Source organism: Amphiura filiformis, chromosome 14, assembly GCF_039555335.1.
Source record: "Amphiura filiformis chromosome 14, Afil_fr2py, whole genome shotgun sequence".
Lineage (NCBI taxonomy): Eukaryota > Metazoa > Echinodermata > Ophiuroidea > Amphilepidida > Amphiuridae > Amphiura > Amphiura filiformis.
In genome coordinates, this window is record NC_092641.1 from 11,361,857 (window position 1) to 11,382,293 (window position 20,437).

Below are 20,437 nucleotides of genomic sequence, written 5' to 3' on the forward strand. Positions count from 1 at the left end.
ACGCACATCACCGTGAGCGATATATCACAGTTTTGTCAGAATTTGCGTTTTCATTTCACCATTTTTACTGCCGGCTGACCATTTTTCAAAATCACCGCGTGAAATCTAAGGCTAATACTAGCATTGTGGATCGATATCCCTGGGTTTAATAGGAATACCGGCATGGCTACAGTGTTGCTAGAACTTCAATATAGCAAAGAAATTCCCAGGCCTATAATAGCGCTCCTACTGATCATGTTTAACCAGAACACTCAATTGGGGATTTGGGCTACCAAATCGCTGGTCGGGCAATTTGCTTTCAATGGAAAATTGACCTGGATAAACAAAGGAAATATCGACTATTTCTGCTGGTTGCTCTCGAGATAAAAGTACTGAGTTAGACATTTTCGGAGCATGAAGGGAAAAAGGGTAAAACAAAAACGGAAATTCTGACAAAACTATAACATATAGACCCACACGATGTGCCGTACAGGGGTGGGAAATATCTTTCTTTAGCAAACTATATTAGTTTGAGACGCTAAAACATGAATTCCGTAAAAAGCTCGCGGGCGAATTCAAGGCCTATAAAAATCAAAAATATCACACTAAAAGACACAATTTGGTGCTTAATTTTAACACCAGGATTTTTTTTAAATGTATATCCAAGCACCAAGTTTTTAACTGACATTACTGAAGAAAAAAAAATTATTGCTTTATATTTGACCGAGAAAATTAATTTCATAGCAAAAAGGTGTATCTCTGAATTGTGCTGATTTTAACATGTATCGATCGACTTTTAGCGCGACTAAGCATTTCTAAAGAATCGGTTGTCCAGGTGGCTGACTGCATACTTTATTCGATTATGAGAACCACAGACCTATCTGTCAAAAGAAAGGTGGCGGTCTGTCCCGTATTAAAAAGGCTCGCTATGTCGCATGTACCGTACGCTATATGCCAAACGTTCGCCCGGGGTTCGCCGAGGAAGGTTCGCTAGCTATGAGTATGTGGAAAATGAGGTTCGCTATATGAAATAAGGAGAAGCGGCTACGGGACGCCAGGTAGGCCTAGTGTTGTTACACAGTAGGCAGTAGGCCTAATCCGTTGACCGTTATCCTGTCAATCACGGGGTCAATCGATATCTAATTAGGGGTTAGGGTGAGGGTTAGGGTTAGGGTTAGGGTTAGGGTATGGGATAGGGTTATGGTTATGGTTATGGTTATGATTGTGAGAAAATACCGAGGTTACCTGAGCCGCTTGTAAATAAGGTTATTATGGATAAGGTTGGTTGAGATCTACTTTTTGTCACTTTGGCTCGACATTTGAAAGGGGTGTGAATTCATTTTTGGATACGCCCCTATTATAATTAGGTAATACTCGAACACATTCCCTATATGTATATACATGTACCACATGTAGTAAATCTGTCTGCTTTATCTGTATTGTGCCTTTCTTAAGGGGTCCAAAATGAGCGTTTATTGCTTTTCGACAGTATTTTTTGTGGGACATGAGAGCACCTATGACCTATCGAATTGAATTCTGAATACGAAGCATGTCTTTTTTATATCAAATAATTTTCAATTTTTAAAAATCACAATATAATACAAATTTTATGACAAATTATAAAATTTGATATTTTTCAAATTTTTGATATATAACAGTCCTCGAAGTAAATTATATAAATCTAATGATATATTCTTAAAGTGTATGTAGCAGGGAGGAAAAGCCGACGATCAATTGAAAATTTTGACCTTTCATATTGAAGATATGGATTTTTTCCCAAAAGACCTAATTTTTTTTTTTTGTGTTTTGGGAAAAAAATCCATATCTTCAATACGAAAGGTCAAAATTTTCAATTGATCGTCGGCTTTTCATCCCACCTACATACACTTTAAGTATAAATCATCAGATTTATAAAGTTTACTTCAAGTACTGTTAAATATCAAAAATATCAATTTTAATGATTTGCCATAAAATGTGTATTAAATTGCGAATTTCAAAAAATCTAAATTATTTGATATCAGAATGACATTCTTCATATTCAGAATGCAATTCGATATGTCTGATGTGCTCTAATGTCCCAAAATAAATACTGTCCAAACGTTCATACCCCAGCCCTTAAGCAAATAGTTAAACACGATTTCATCAAACATTATAACAATAGCTCTTTTACAGTGTGCAATCATCCCGGGCAATAATTGTGGGCAATAATAGAGGATGTGCATGAAATTATTGATTAGCTCCATACAAAGGATTTGAACCGGTGTCCTTCACCGTAATCATGGCGCAATGCAGTGCATTCAATCAAACGTTGTCGTCAACCTATTTGATCCTATAGTGTATTTGTTATGTGTGTGAGACGAGCTGTCGCGGTAGATTGCAATAGCTTGTAATCATGCTTTTGTTGAATGAATTTGAGTACTCCGCCATATTTACGGTATGAACGTCATAATCTAGGTGATTATTTGCATTGGATGTCTTGAATACGCTGGCGAAGTTGTGTAATAATCGGATTAATGCTATAACAGTAGGTGAATACAAGTTTTGAATATATCGCGTTGCAAAGCCCCGTTCAGTGATCCCAGCGAAAGTGAAAAAAAAATCAAATTGTTACTTTTATAAATTTTTTTAATGAAAAAAATGGCAAAAAACCCAAGAAAACGGCAGTATCGACGAAGTTGAAGCCCCATTCAAATAGGCCTACATGTAGCTAATTTATATATACTGTCAGTATATAAATTAAATCAGTTCAATTCACGCCGAGTGTCCTTGACAGGTTTGACTCTGCTTCAGCGGTCATGAAAGAATTCAAAAGATAACCTCTGCCCCAACAATCCCAAGCAATGGTCTGAAACTGCTCTTCGGATGATGATAGTCATAATGATCAAAAGATTATTACTGACTATATCATTGTACAAAATCTGAATTTTGATGATTTTTACGATCGTCCAGAAAAAATCACTGAAAGGGCCGTTAGTTCCCTCCACTCCTTACCCTGGCAATATGAATCAAAGAAAAATAAAGAAAAAATTAAATAAAACAAGAGAAAAAAAAGACAAAGAAAAAGAAACAATAAAAGAAAAACAAATATGAAAAGTTCGAACAATATTTGGTTTATAAAATTAATGTGACCGTGATGAAGCTCGAACTCACCACCTTCCGATTTAAAGTTCGAAGCGCTCGTGTACCAAATTCTGACGCCTTACCAAGTGAGCTGTGCTCCTGAGATACGAAATAAAAATAAAATAATACACTGTATACCTGCTTGTGTCAGTAATTGATTTGCTCAAATTCCATAATGGTACAGTGCAACAGAGCAAAAATGCCCAAAATTTAAAAGCTATATAATTTATGAACAATATACACTACACATAAAAATACTAATACAAGGGAATTTCAACATAAGAATCCAAACAATTAAATACCGACATGCACAGCTTTGTCCTTATATCACATTTGGGTTTTTAACAAAATGTTATCAAACTTCTACTGTGATTGGCAGCTGCACAAGGCATCTCTTTGATAGCTGATAATGGCCATCCATTCAGCAAGTGGCTACTAACTGACCTTGACAGGCTTGAATGAGCACTGTCATCTGCTACAAAACCATCACACTCTGGGACCTGGTCGCCTATATTAATTTACTAGTCAACATTTGCATAGGAACCGCATAGTCGGAGGCAAGGTTCATTATTGATTGGAGATTATATACGTATTTATTACTAATAGACAAGTAATATATATCGTGTGTTTGCGATTTATTCCGTAATCAATAAGTAGGCCCTATGATGAACAAACGCATTTCTGGCAGAAGCACTCACAGCGTAGTGGTATTCGATCTCGACTGTTAAATAAAAGGTTGTGGGTTCGAACCCTGGTAGAATTTTTATTGGAATAAATTTGTTTTTCTTTTGTTAAGGGATCTAGAATGAGCGTTTATTGCGTTTCGATAGTATTTTTTGAGGACATGAGAGCACCTCAGACCTATCAATTGCATTCTGAATACGAAGCATGTCTTTCTGATATCAAATAATTTTCATTTTTGAAAATCACAATATAATACAAATTTTATGACAAATTATAAAAATTTAATATTTTTCAAATTTTGACATATAACAGTCCTCGAAGTAAATTATATAAATCTAATGATATATTCTTAAAGTGTATGTAGCTGGGAGGAAAAGCCGACGGTCAATTGAAAATTGACCTTCCATATCTCCAATACGAAAGGTCAACATTTTCAATTGATCGTCGGCTTTTCATCCCACCTACATACACTTTAAGTATAAATCATCAGATTTGTAAAGTTTACTTCGAGTACTGTTAAATATCAAAAATATCAATTTTTAATGATTTGCCATAAAATGTGTATTAAATTGCGAATTTCAAAAAATCAAAATTATTTGATATCAAAAGGACATTCTTCGTATTCAGAATGCAATTCGATATGTCTGATGTGCTCTAATGTCCCAAAATAAATACTGTCCAAACGTTCATACCCCAGCCCTTAAGTAAGAGGTAATAATTATGGCAATAAATCCGCCGTATAAAACTGAACACAGCTCAATCCAGCCTCATATAGGCCTATATCATGTAAATGTATTATGTGATGCAAATGTTGACTAGGAAAAAAAATATCGCAACCTGGTCACTATAATGCTACAGGGAGCACAGTACTTTGACAATGGAGTGAAAGACTATTATTATTGATTAGGCGCGGATTCTAAAAGTACAGCTCCTATGCGTGTGTAGCAAAAAATTGGAATAGAATGTTTGGAATCGTGTAACTAAAATACTAAATGCATTTTGCAAAATGTGCTCTTACCAATTTATAAAGCATTTCATTAGCTTTAATTTGACATATTGTTTGACATGTTTGGAATTATGGTAAATCATTAAATAAAATATTTATTAATTAATCAATTATGTCAATTAATAAAAGAATTAATGCAAATATGCATATTTTCTCTGACAGAATTGTAGGATTTGACAAGAGCCATCTTTCTTGTAAGTTTGATTCTTATAACATACCGGTATCGTATTGCGTCCCGTTATAGTTGCAGAAAAATACGCGTGCAGGACACACATACGTACACCCCCCCCACACACACACACACCCAGAGGATCGTACCGCTTTACAATCGTATAACATTCATTGGCGCTAGTAGTAGTAAATTCCAATTTTCTTTGCTTTACCTCACTTGTTCTGCTCAAAATTAAAAGGGGACATATCTGACAGTAAAAGCTTACATTTTATGGAAATTATGTTTAAATTTGCTTAAACAGCACAAAACAGATAAAGCAGACTAATGTACTATACATAGGCCTATACATGTATGGTATGCCAGGGACTGTTTAAGAATATATCATTAGATTAATGATATTTACTTCGAGGACTGTTATATATCAAAAATGTGAAAAATATCAAATTTTAATAATTTGTCATAAAATTTGTATTATATCGTGAATTCCAAACAATGAAATTTATTTGATATCAGAAAGACATTCTTCGTATTCAGAATGCGTTTTTCTTTGATTTATATTGCCAGGGTAAGGAGAGTAGGGAACTAAAGGCCCATTCAGTGATTTTTTGATTTTTTTTCATCCCGACGATCGTAAAAATCATCAAAATTCAGATTTTGGATACTAGACTGCGGAACTCAGTCTTCAATGATTTTTATAATTTTTATATTTTGGACATTATTATGACTATCATTTGAGGACTGAGTTCTTATGATCCGAGGAGCAGTTTCAGATAATTGCCTGGGATTATTGGGGCAGAGGTTATCTTTTGAATTCTTTCATGACCACTGAAGCATAGTCGAACCTGTCAAGGACACTCGGTGTGAATTGAAAGACCATGTCACTCGCCACAAAAGAATGTCAAAGGTCATAAAAGGCCTATGGCTGATTTTGTACGTTTCGTCATTGTCATAGATGTGCTAACATAGCTTGCTAGTGTAGTGGTTCAGCCGAAAGCCGTGTGTCTAAGACAAAAAAAATAATGCATTTACGTGAGTCTGTAATTTATATACCGGTACTGACAGTATATAAAAGCTTATAAATTAGCTACATGTATTTGAATGGGGCTTCAACTTCGTCAATACTGTCGTTTTCCTGTTTTGTTTTTTTTGCCATTTGTTTTTCATTAAAAAATTTATACACGTAACAATTTGATTTTTTTTTTCCACTTTCGCTGGGATCACTGAATGGGACTTTGTAGCGCGGATTATTCAAAACTTGTTTTTACCTACTGCTATATAGTATTAATCCGATTATTACATAACTTTGCCAGCGTATTCAAGACATAGGTTATGTAAGGGATAAACTGTACATGGGTATAGGGTATAGAGGCCCTGCATGCTTTTATCGATTGGCTCCAAACAAAGGATTTGAACCGGTGTCCTTCACCGTAATCACGGCGCAGTCCATTCAATCAAATGTCGTCAGTGTGCGAGACGAACGATGTATAAATCTGGAGGTCACATCATCACTTTATCATGCTTATTGTAAAAAGTTTGTCCAATGCATATACTGTGTGTATTGTTCCCGGGTATTGTCAATGCAGTCAAGCAAACAGGTATTATATTTTGAAAAGGCCGCTATAGTATATTCACAGGGGTGTCTTGAATGGCCAATCATATGGGACATAATCAAATTGCAGTGACTGCTTCCTTTGTTACCACATGTCAGTCATCTTGTGATTATTGGACCATGTAAACCTGCAAAAAACGAGCCAAAGTGCAGGCCCTATGGTGTCATCGCCCCGATATCTTCATGTCAGAAATCGCCGTGGTAGGTTAAATCCACAGCCACGCATGGCCATTTTGTTCCGACCTTTAAGACGCATAATGAGCCGAGGGACATGGACTAAGGCTACTGTCAATACCTCGGTAATTGACTTCTCTAGTGTGTAAGTGAGCTTGTATACGCCATGTGAGGGGGTGCTCACACTACGCTGTGTGTGACCTATGTGTGTGAGTGAACATGTATCATACGCCATGTGAGTGAGTGCTCACATCAGAAAATCAGAATATTTTGGTCAGTTTATGAGTTCAAGACGCACGCTTCTTTCTCAAGACCAGGGGCTATTTTAACGTGCCTCCTGGCACGTTTGTGCAGTGAGATTAAAAATCCGTGCAGTGAGAATTAAAAATCCGTGCTTAAAATATTTTCATGCTATTCGACAAACTCAATATGGATGCTTTAAATACAGCATCTACCGTATGAAATGGCAAAGGTTTTGCGCTGGCCGCCTAGCGCCTATACACTTCATTACCCCTTTTCTCATGTTTCTAGAAAACCATACTGCAGTTACTGTCCGTTTTCCTATACACAATACACAGTGCTCTCACCATTGACGCGCGACCTTTACAAATAGTGTATGTTAGAAGTATATTGCATTTGCCTAGTTAACATCACTGTGTGAAAAATAACCGGCCAATATTTAAACTATTCTCCAAACTTCTAGGAAATATATTTCTCTAACATGACCTAAAATTACAGCTAGGTTAGATGTTCAGAAATAGTCGCACTTTCGTAGAATATGAGTGAGGGCAAAGCATAGCTAGCTCATAGCTAGTCAACTCCCCGTGTTAATTGAATGGAGATTTGACCGAAAATATTGAGCTATATTGGTAACGGACCGCTCCGTTTTGAAGGATGCCACAAAAACGGTACAAGCTACATTTAAACTATTCTATGAAATTCTAGAAAATATAGTTTTGTAACATGTCCTAAATTTTTAGCTAATTTAGGTGTTTGGAAATAGTCGCACTTTAGTGTTTTAGGAAGGATATGTAAACGACAGATAACATCAAAAATATGAAGAAATTATTTCCAAACCGTGTTAAGTCAACAATCATTATGTTGCTCATTTTCAAGAATGCTGGTTAACAAAAAGCAGGCCATTGTCTCATTTCGTGAACAAAGGTCCACATACTATTGTTTCCTTGCGTTTCCTTTATAATCAGTTACCCAACTGAAGCTGTATTATAGCACCTTATAGCGATACCGCACATATAAAACAGACACATGTGCACAACCAGAGAAGATCCGATTTGATGCTTCTGTCACACTACACCGAATAGGTCTTCCGTACAAGAAACGGATGGTATTTTAGTAAATCCGTTGTTGTTCGTCAATGATCGTTTTATGTTCTTTTTATGTCCTGCTATCATCCGCCAAATGCGTTTCGTGTTAGGTGGTGTTCGTTAAGTCCATCGGCATGCACAAAACTTGAAACGGAGTGTACCGAATACACATGTTCGGTATTTATCCGATGTGTGTTCGTATGGTGCTGAATATTGCCGGAGTTTGTTCGCTCTCCTTTCGTTCATGTTCGTTCTTTGTTCGTTGCACTCGGCCCGTGTTCGTTGCAAATACGTTCCTGTGAGGCCTTCACCACCGGATAGCATATTTATGCATTCGGTGATGTACGTTTATGGCAAGTCAAGGGGGCCAAAAGCGTGGAACAGCTACGCGTAGCTTCTTTCTCGTTACGAGCAGCTGTTTGACCAATCAAAATAGTCAAATTTAATCACGTGGTTGGGTCGTTAGCTGCGCGTAGTATAGTTATAGGTATCCTCTTTCACAATTATTATCTTGTAATTAATTTACGGAATTAGCATAGATAACGAACGGGTAAAGGAGGCCAAATCACAGCACGTGTCAAGAGAACATGTTGCTAATGCCTGGCTAAAATGACACAAAGCATATTTATTTAGTGTTTCCAAGTTTACACCGTGTTTAATAGCAAGTAACTTTATACTCGGGCTGTATTAGCGGTGCAGGGGATATGAAGGTCAAACAACAACAACTACTGATGTAAAGCGCTGTGTAAAGATATTGCAGGGAAAGCGATATCACATGCCACTGTGTAAATATGGAGAGAGTAAAATGGGTCATCAATTTTTTCGGAACAGGGGGGCTAAAATTGTATTGAAATCAGTCTTTTGAATACAATAAACACACTATCTGTAGTCATCTTGTGACTGCCTACATTTTGTCATTATCAATTTATGACCCCCTCCCCTTATTTTTCTTTCCAAAAAGTATGACCCCCTATATTTGGGATCCCTTCCGAAGAAAATGATAGCCCCTAAATATAGAACAATCATCATTCTGTTCAGATATTACTTTAATAGCACCTATACCATTTTTTGCTGATATACTACAGATATTTTCATTTACAAAAATTAACAACGTAATATTTGTGAGAGAGGATGTTTACATCAGCTCCACGTGTTTAAAACCGCGAATCTGATTGGTTAATAAGCTGCACGTAACGAGAAAGAAGCTGCGCGTAGCTAGTCCCACGTTCTGAGCCGCTTAGCTTGCCATATACGTTGACCCAGACCGTGTTAGTGTCACACTACACCGGATCGGTCTTCCGTATAAGAAACGGATGGTATTTTAGCAAATCCGTTAGTGTTCGTCAATGTTCGTTTTATGTTCTTCATATGTCCTGCTATTATCCGCCAAATGCGTTTCGTGTTAGGTGATGATTGTTTAGTCCGTCGACAATACGTTTCAAGTTTTGTGCATGCACAAAACTTGAAACGGAGTGTGCCGAATACACATGTTCGGAAGTTGTCCGATGTGTTCGTACAGTTCTGTATATATACCCTGGGTTTGTTCGTTATTCTTTCGTTTATATACCGCAGGTGTTTGCAAGGTTTCGCAGGCGCTTGTGCCGGATGTAGGCCTATGGCGAACATGTGCATCAATAATGGGGGGGGTTCTGAAGGGTGTGTGACGCAATATCATATTTCCCCCAGTACTTTAGTGACTGACAAGTAGAAAAAAGGGGGAAAGGAGAGAAAAAAAGAAAAGAAAGTGAGAAAAATTGAAGAGAGAGAGAAGAGAAAAAGTTAAATTGCACGTAATTTAGTAGGCCTATGCATGTAAGTAGTATTGAGCATGTTGAGGGAGGGCACTTTCTGAAGGGTAGAGGACGCAATATCAAATTCCTACCAGTTTTAGTGATTGACAAGAAAGAAAAAAGAAGAGAAAACATGGAACAGGTTAAATTGTATGTTATTGAGTAGGCCCAGGATAGTATATAGTAAGCCTAAGTATAGGCCTGTGATTATTATAGGCAGTGCTTTAAATGTCGTTCCGTGGCCCAAAGCCTGTGAAAATTACTGCCGGCCCGTCGATATGTAGGGCCCGTGACATTTTGTACTCCCATTTTGTCACCAAAATCAGTATTTAAGACGGTCTATTACTGACTTTAACATATCAATCCATGCATGCTTTACCTGAAATTACGAGTCTGAAGTCTTATATCTTAAAGTGTCAGTGGATCAGTGTAACATTTTAAATTTTGCAAATTCAGTTCGGGCCTTCTTTGTTTTTTGTTTAAGGCAATAATAGTGTAAAAATGATGCACCAAAAACAAGTGTCCAAATTTTCCATTTTAAAACTAAATTTTTACACAATAGGCCCAGGCCTAATAGGCCCTACAGTCCCCATGCAAATGGCTTCAATTGGACCTTCATTTTAAAAAATGGACAAGTCTTCCTTTTTGCTTCTGCTATGGACATCCACGTGTTATTTTTAAAACAATTGTTTATATTATACAATAATTGTGAAAACTTTTCAATGGCTTTAATTAGGCTTTCGTTTCACCAATTTGCGGCTCTAAAAAATGACAAATGGCTTCAATTGGGCCTTCATTGTCCAAAGGTTCCTCACCTCTATTGCCCCCGGACTCTGGTTGCCCTGATATATCAGATTTGTAGCCCTTTTGTACTTATTAGCCAATATTTGACCATTTTCGTCAAAGTTTTCCCCTTAAAGTTGTCTTTCCCCACTTTGTTCACCCTCTGAAAAAGTGCTTGCTACGTCACTGCCTCTAAGGGGTCGAAAACCCTCTCAAACGCCCTCTCCTCCCCCACTTTTCTGATAGTGTGGACGTCCCTGTTGGTGCCACATGCCACGGATTCGCCGGTTATTTGTCGGACGTTGAACGATTGAATATAAAACGCCTGCAGGATTATTAGCGGCCACAACGCATAGAGAGACGAACGGGAATCGGATCCCAAAATCCGTACATTTGTCGGACGTTGATCCCCAAATCCGGTCATTTGTCGGACGTTGAACGATCGAATATAAGACGCCTGCAGGATTATTAGCGGCCACAACGCATAGAGAAACGAACGGGAATCGGACCCCCAAATCCGGTCATTTGTCGGACGTTGAACGATCGGATATAAGACGCCTGCAGGGTTATCAGCGGCCACAACGCATAGAGAGACGAACGGGAATCGGACCAAAAATCCCACCGAATCTTCTGCCGGACTGGTGATTTTTCCACCGAATAAAATATTTTTGTATTCGGTGATGTACGTTAATCCAGTCCGTCGTAGTGTGACAGACCTATAATCAGTTGAGCTGTTTCAATGAGTGTTATCTTGGTTTAATAGCTTTTAATGGGGTTTTAAACCTTAATAAGTCCTGCAAAGGTCGAGATGAATTCTACTGTAGACATGACTGCATCATGCTCTTTAATTTTCACAGGGCCTCATGCATATTATAGACATAGCTTGCTAACCGCTAGTATCATCAACTTCCCCTCCCCTCACGTCTTGCTCACGATAGTCATGATAGTGTTTACAATCAAAACAAATTCTGGCAACTTTCCATTTTGTCGACCTGCGTGGCAAATGGGGTTGGGTGCGGCAACTACCAAAAATTGATAAGGGGCACAGTATATACAATCACCCCCACGTTGACGTAACACCTGTATGTGGGTTTCTGTCCAAATTAACCTCATTTGGTCATTTTCACCATTTTAGCTTCAATATAGCAAAATGTTCGCGCGCTTCGTGCGCATTTGTACAATAAACTTATATTATGTCGTCAAAACGTGCGGGATTCGCTGTACTTCAAGACATTTTTCCAACCCCGTAGTCGGGGGATATTTGAGGTGAACGTGGAATTGCAGTATAGACGAATCCAATTTCACGCATTCCTACACCTCGATGGCAGCCATAGCTGGGTCCCCCTTAGGTCTAATCCACCTAAAATGTGAAATGATGTGGCCTTGGCGGGGATATTAAACTGCATTCCATCACCCGTGTTACACGTAGACAAAAGAATGATGAAAGTTTACAACACAATACAATTCAACATCGATTTTTAAGCGGATTTAATCCACCCATTTGGGCAGTAATAACACCAGTTTGGTGCAGTCGGGACGCCTATATTAATTTACTAGTCAACATTTGCATAGGAACCGCATAGATTGGAGATTATATACGTATTTATTAGTAATAGACAAGTAATATATATATCTCGTGTGTTTGCGTTTTATTCCGTAATCAATAAGTATGATGAACAAACGCATTTCTGGCAGAAGCACTCACAGCGTAGTGGTATTCGATCTCGACTGTTAATCAAAAGGTTGTGGGTTCGAACCCTGGTAGAATTTTAATTGGAATAAATCCGCCGTATAAAACTGAACACAGCTCAATCCAGCCTCATAGGCCTATATCATGTAAATGTATTATGTGATGCAAATGTTGACTAGGAAAAAAAATATCGCAGTCGGGACCCAGTAATGGCCGAGTAAACCATGACCATGACTTGGCTTGTTGGATTCGTCTATAGTTACATTATTTTGTTGTTTCTGATTCTCTGACGTGACATGTCCTGACATAAAATCCGACATGCCAATTTGTCATCACTGAGCTATTTAAAATATGTACAATGACTGAAATTTACCCAAAATTGAGAAAATGGTAATTGCTTTCTATTAAGGGCATGATTTTTCGGAGTTTAAGTATACCACATCTACTCTAAGTAGATAATCAAACATCAAATAGCATTAAAATGCTTAGGACACTCATTTTAGAGATAAAATTTGGCCAAAGGGACCAGAAAGTTGGTAATAGTTCCTTACTAGTTTGTTAGTAATTTGTTTCTGACTCACTGGCGTAGCCTGGTGAACATGGTGAAGTTTTGAGCTTTGGATATATTGAGAAATATCACCTATTACCAAAAACTACTCAAATTGAATTTAAATTGAGAAAATAATAATACAATCATATTGCCTTCAATGTTTTTCTCGTTTCGGTGTCACAATTTACTCTTTGTAGATACCAGTCGATAAATAACATTAACATGTTTACAAAATCCTCTTTTGGGGCACCAAAATGACCAAAAATAACCCAAAAGACATAATAGTTAAAAATGTATTTAAAACAGTCATGTAAGATGGTTGTATTTGTTACTTTTTTCCGGCCTACGCTACTTAAAATATATATCATTCCCAGTAACCATGGTAATTAGTAGCCATCAACATTAAACGGCTTATGAGAATATTTTAGGGCCAAAATTTGTAAATAAAATCCAAAATGTGTAACGTTAATTTTGATTTTTAAAAGGTTATAATCGCTAGTATCGTTGCAATTCCTTTGTTGGTCCTGATCCTCTGACACTGTCTTAGAATGAAATTCTGGACCTTGACTCGCTTGTCATCATTGAGTAATTTCAAAGCCTACCAAAACACTGTGAAATGGACGTAACATTTTAAAAATGGAAAAGCAGAAGGCTGTGTATTTGTTACATAGTTCTTTACGGTTGCAATTAATGTAGTCACCGAGTCGAAATATCTCTAAAATAAGCAAATTTAACCCATATCTCGGCAAATAGATATATTGACAAATCCAAGTGAAGGTCAGAATTCAATCCGGCCATTACTGGGTCCCGTCTGCACAAAACTTGTGTTCTTACTGCCCAATTAGGCGGTATTAAATCCGCTTAAAAATCGATGCTGAATTTTATTACGTGTAACACGGGTGATGGAATGCAGCTTAATATCCCCGCCAAGGCCACATCATTTCACATTTTAGGTGGAATAGACCTAAGGGGGGACCCAGCTATGGCTGCCATTGAGGTGTAGGAATGCGTGAAATTGTAATCAGTAAGACATTGAGACATAGGTAAAATGTTTTGAAAACGTTCTAAACATATGCTATAAACGCGTTTTGGTTTTGGTCAAAACTTTTTAATAGCATCTAGATGTCTGGTTACGGTCTTAAAAACGATTTTTAAGATGGCTGATATAAAAAATAATCAAGAAAAGCGAAAAAAAATTGAAATTAGGCCTATACTCCAATTCCAGGTTCCCGACCAAATCTAATGTTCCCAACCCCGACTATATGGTTTGACATAGTTTAACAATATTTAAGCAGTAAAGCCATTTAGACCATGGTGAATAAACTAAACAATTTTTAAGAAAATAGTGGTGTGAAAAAACAGCCTAACGCCTTGAACCAAGGCTAAAAGTAGGTTACCTGTGGTTTCTTTTCAGGATCTAGATCTTTTGCGCACAAATCCATGTATTCTTCCGTGATGTGACTATGTGTGGTTTGGAAACAAAATAGTGGGGATTATGTTGTCAGTAATAAACACCTCAACAGAAGAAAGTTCTTACTGTTTGAGTGGTCATCAAATGAAATAATTTTTAACTCAATGAATTAAACCAAATTATTGTCTACACTCACCAAAAAATAAGTAAATATCGTATGATATGATCAACTTGTAAATCTCGAAGGCGTTATTAAACGACTTCAAGAAAACGCTTTCCAAGTTAATCATGAAAACTTAATTTAAAAAAAGGCCTTTAAAAAACTCGTGAGCTTGAGATTCTACGATTTGCCCCAGCAAGGGGCTTTGACGATGGATTCCATCAAAGGATTTAAGGTGGATCCTTGGACCCCACCCGTTTGAGCTAATAACATTGATAACTTGCCGGTAAAAATAGTCCTAAACGCCCTACAAGTGAGAAAAGCGTTTGACTGCAGTATTTCCCCCTCTAAAATCAATATGTTAGACCTTCGGCCAAGTTGCTTTTTTATTCAGACCTATTTTGCACTTTTGTTCCCAGATTAAGTATTGCTATATAATGAGTGTCAAGTGTCCAATCAGGTAAAGTCAAAAATGACTAAAATGCATGATTTTTAAAAATCGCCAAAGCTGGAGAGGGACCAGCCCTCCACCCCTCCCCGCAAGCTTGTCACAGCTGGTTGATCATCGAGACTTTACATTTGCCAACGTGCAGTGACTTTTTTCTCCTAAATAGCCCGTGCTCAAGAGTCAAGACGCAAGCTAACGACTATCATATCCGTTGAACCGTATATTCAAGTGCAAGGAACCACATCTGGTTTCTTTATACGAAATCATTTACGGGAGATATTCATCATTTTCCGAGGCTACCCCGGTATCCAAAGATTTATCGTCTGAATATCAATCGTGCATAGCACATTTACGTGTATCGATCCCGGGAATTCATGTCTCTGGCTGTATAATGTAATTATTAACCGGGCGATTTCGGTGTGCGTCGAGTACGGGTAGGCCTACTTGATACTATAGCGAATCTATATCATGAATATAATTTATAACGAACCTTATTTTCTATATATCGAACCTTCGCGACACGACGACAAACTATAGATACCTACCCAAGGGAGGTGGAATCTCAGATTCCTTCGAATATGTTCCTTGACAGAGGGTAAACGCAGAAAACACGAGAATAACTGGAAGAGTCAGTTTAATCGTCTCCATGTTTGCTGTTTTCATCATACAAATGGATTCAACTTATTATTTCCGCAACCATAACCATGAAAAGGCTGTAAAATAAATGAAGCATGACTCGGTGAAAGTGCAGTCATTATGATTTAGTTTATTACCATTTTTGCACTGTTTCATATAATATGAATGAAGCCACTCGGTGAAAGTGCAACCTCATATATATCTATACTAACTAGTTTAGTTTATTTCCTATTTACTCAGTTACATTATGTGATGCGATCAAGCAAAATCAGTCCGAGTTAAGTAGGCCCAGGTCAATTTTGGAATTCTACATTTTATTTCATTATTATCGTATTCAAAGATCCACATTAGTGAAAACTCGTCACGTCAATACGACCTTTGGTTATAAATAAGTTACAATAATTTTAACACCGGTAGGCTACATTAAAAAGAAAGAAACGGAGATTTTTAAATTTTCAATTTTTAAAACTTGATTTATAACATATAATTTGGAGTTTTCTTATTACAAAACCAAATTTTTGACACTGACCTGACCGTTTCAAACGTATGTGTTGCCTGTTGGACGACATACTTCCTCCGCCGGAGTGATTGGTATCCCAGAAGTATTAGTGTGATGCGAGTACTAGCTAGTACTCGCTTCATCAGAGAATCAATATGGATTCGCAAGAGAGGTCCTGCCGTCATGAACAGAGACGAGGGGGCCTACCATCTCAGTCACGTGTATATGACCCTCTCCCCAAGACCACGCCCCCTGGGGATGGAGTTGTGTTACAAGCAGCAAAGAGGATCATGATGGGATACCAATCACTCTGAGGAAGTATGTCGTCCAAGACATACGAAACTGTCAGGTCAGTGTCAAAAATTTGGTTTTGTATAAATAAGAAAACTCCAAATTATAATTATCATATTATACAAACTTGATGAATCTCTTGACACACTTGATTTATAGCGCACTTATAAAGAATATGAGAAAGGTTTAACACAAGTCTCCACATACATAAATGGCAGCCAGTGAAATTATAAAAAATATAAAGTACTTAAAAGTACTTAATTGAGCATTTTTAGCTATAGCACGCCTAAAATACATGTAAATACATAGTCAACTTCGCAACGATAGGCCTACCTTTGGTTTAAGATATGGCCGGGATACGGCTACGAAATTTGGCATATGAAACGCTAAATCCGGGTTTCTTTTGGACAGTGGCGGCGCCACGGGTGGGGGGGGTGAGGGTCAAATGCCCCTCTCAGTCGGAACTCTTGCCCCTGTTTCCCCAGTAAAATCCAAAATTTGTTGATTTTGCCCCCCGAAATTCACTTTCCCCCTCAATCCCCCGAAAAGATTCCTGGCGCCGCCGCTGCTTTTGGAATAATTTCACGATTATTTGACAATTAGGGCTATGTAATGAAATTATTAGTTTCCTGTCACCCGCCCTCATCACTTTTTCAATTTGACCAAAACTTTCATTATTTTCATAATAAAGTCAATTATCTGAAAATTGAGATTGAACTTCATAATCAAAATTGAAACTCTCAAAACGTCTGACATCCCCAGCTGATCATATTAAATCAGCAGTTTTTCTAAGTTGTAGGGGTAGAGGATGTGGTAAATAATGGATCTTTGAATACGATAATAATGAATGGATTACAAAAATTACAACTTTCTTTTCATTTTAATAAAAACAAATTCAAATCTTTTCTCAATCTGTTGCAAAATGTCTGTAATGATGAAAAGCATTAATACCTGTTTTGAGATGGTCTTTCATCAAAGGTAATAGCCATAAAAGAAAGTTTTGACAATAATGAAATTGTCAAAAATAATGAAATCATGACCTCATATTTCACTGAAAAAAATGTGACGGTAAACTAATCATTTCATTTCATTATAGCCTTATCGACGTTGGATGTGCATATGGTCGAATCCAACGAAAAGTGTACACGGCATGTTCAGGGCCATAACTTAAAAGTATTAATCAATTGGCATTCGTTTTTGTATTGTGTTTATTCGCCTTGATCATACGCTTCGCGCCATATATAATAGGCCCCCCTTCTGTGAAAAACTTAGACACAGAGACCCCAAAACATGCTATTTTTACCCATTTTTTCAAAATATTTCTTAAAGTATTTTAAAAACATATAAATTAGTTATGAAAAGAAGTCATTGGATTGAATCTAAATTGATTTCCTGAAAGGTGTGTATTCAAAGATTGCCTGTTCAATTTTTCACATATTTGTACATAATTATGAATTTTTTGTGATAATTTTTTGAGTGGTATTTTTTTACATTACCTTATACGAATACAATTTTTCATAGCACTAGATATATCTTTAAAAAATGGAAATCACTAATAAATGCGCAATTGATACAAGCTTTGATATGTCCAATACTGAAATGCATTGCATTCGAACAACTTTATTATTGTGTTTAGCTGCCAGAAATTCTAAATGGCACAAAGGTAGGTTTGGTAAAACATATGCATTACCTCCGAATACATGTTAAAAGCTGTGCCATTTCCACAAAGTGAGAGAATAGTAAACAATAGTTAAGCCATAGGTGCAGGGTAATACACTCTTTATTTCTACCAAGTTTCAATAGCCTGCGTTTAAATATTTCTGAGATGTCAACAATAAAAGCAAGTATTCGTAGGTAAATTTCGGTAACCGAATGTTACCTACGAATACAATTGTTTATCATGACAGTATTGTGAAACACCGCCATTCATGCCAATGCCCATATTGGTACATAACAAAGGCCTGTATGTTTGCTATCAAATCATATGTCGATGAAAGTTGCGAATTCACATACATGCCCACCATGCAAAACTGAATACGGCTTAATTGGTGAAAAATATGTACTGAAATAGACGACGGTCTGCTCATTTGAAAGAAAAATCAGATTCAAAGAAGATTAGAAGGGGATAAATACTTGGATTTGTCAACTGTCATGTGTGCTTCATTTTAAATGTTTACCGACCTTCTGGTTTCTGAGTAATTTGTGTCCAAATTGATTTATTCGAAGGTAACTTTTGACGTTTTCGCTAAGGTTACCTACGAATACCATGGAAAAAACGACTGTTCTCATTGTCTTATGATCTAGACAACACATTGATGGACCCTGGTATAAAGCTAATTGTAGTTGCCCTCAAACGAAAGGCCACAAGACGTAACTGACTCCAAGATGGACTTCACAAGTCTGCAATAACGGTTTTAAGCGATTTGTGTGCAATTAAGCAAATTAAAGTCACTTTAGTGCCTTTGTTTCTTACTTCAATCCTCTTTCAACCGCTCAGAACCGACATTATTAATACATGATAGGGTCTAAAGTGTCAATAAACGCACATAAAAAAAAATACATTCAAAGTGCTTAATAAAATGAAGTTTTGATTGCGATATCCACCAAAAGTCTAATTCTTACCTACAAATACTGAAATGTTACTTACGAATACAGCATAATACATGACATGTGTAATGAAGTGTCTCTACCAATGGAAATTAATTGTCAAAAACTTTAAGCGGTACCCCAGGACACTATTATTAACCATATGGTCGAATCCAACGAAAAGTGTACACGGCATGTTCAGGGCCATAACTTAAAAGTATTAATCAATTGGCATTCGTTTTTGTATTGTGTTTATTTGCCTTGATCATACGCTTCGCGCCATATATAATAAGACCCCCTTCTGTGAAAAACTGAGACACAGAGACCCCAAAACATGCTATTTTTACCCATTTTTCAAAATATTTCTTAAGGTATTTTTAAAAACATCTAAATCAGTTATGAAAAGAAGTCATTGGATTGAATCTAAATTGATTTTCTGAAAGGTGTGTATTCAAAGATTGCCTGTTCAATTTTTCACATATTTGTACATAATTATGAATTTTTGTGATAATTTTTTGAGTGGTATTTTTTACATTACCTACGAATACAATTTTTCATAGCACTAGATATATCTTTAAAAATGGAAATCACTAATAAATGCGCAATCGATACAAGCTTTGATATGTCCAATACTGAAATGCATTGCATTCGGACATCTTTATTATTGTGTTTAGCTGCCAGAAATTCTAAATGGCACAAAGGTAGGTTTGGTAAAAAATATCCATTACCTCCGAATACATGTTAAAAGCTGTGTCATTTCCACAAAGTGAGAGAATAGTAAACAATAGTTAAGCAATACGTGCAGGGTAATACACTCTTTATTTCTACCAAGTTTCAATAGCCTGCGTTTAAATATTTCTGAGATGTCAACAATAAAAGCAAGTATTCGTAGGTAAATTTCGGTAACCGAATGTTACCTACGAATACAATTTGACATCATGACAGTATTGTGAAACACCGCCATTCATGCCAATGCCCATATTGGTACATAACGAAGGCCTGTGTGTTTGCTATCAAATCATATGTCAATGAAAGTTGCGAATTCACATACATGCCCACCACGCAAAAGTGAATACGGCTTAATTGTAGAAAAATATGTACTGAAATAGACGACGGTCTGCTCATTTGAAAGAAAAATCAGATTCAAAGAAAATTAGAAGGGATAAATACTTGGATTTGTCAACTGTCATGTGTGCTTCATTTTAAATGTTTACTGACCTTCTGGTTTCTGAGTAATTTGTGTCCAAATTGATTTATTCGAAGGTAACTTTTGACGTTTTCGCTAAGGTTACCTACGAATACCATGGAAAAAACGACTGTTCTCATTGTTTCATGATCTAGACAACACAGTGATGGACCCTGGTATAAAGCTAATTGTAGTTGCCCTCAAACGAAAGGCCACAAGACGTAACTGACTCCAAGATGGACTTCACAAGTCTGCAATAACGGTTTTAAGCGATTTGTGTGCAATTAAGCAAATTAAAGTCACTTTAGTGCCTTTGTTTCTTACTTCAATCCTCTTTC

General features: G+C 36.9%; 1 protein-coding gene across 1 annotated transcript in view; it reads right to left on the reverse strand.

The window, feature by feature from the left end:
* Positions 1 to 15,760, reverse strand: part of LOC140169694 (poly(3-hydroxybutyrate) depolymerase-like) — a 40,250-nt gene extending 24,490 nt beyond the window's left edge. Inside the window, exon 1 of the mRNA XM_072192992.1 lies at positions 15,447 to 15,760. Within this exon, the coding sequence (XP_072049093.1) occupies positions 15,447 to 15,567 (121 nt within the window). The 5' untranslated portion in view covers positions 15,568 to 15,760. The remainder of the gene's footprint in view (positions 1 to 15,446) is intronic.
* Between the last annotated feature and the right edge of the window lie 4,677 nt (positions 15,761 to 20,437).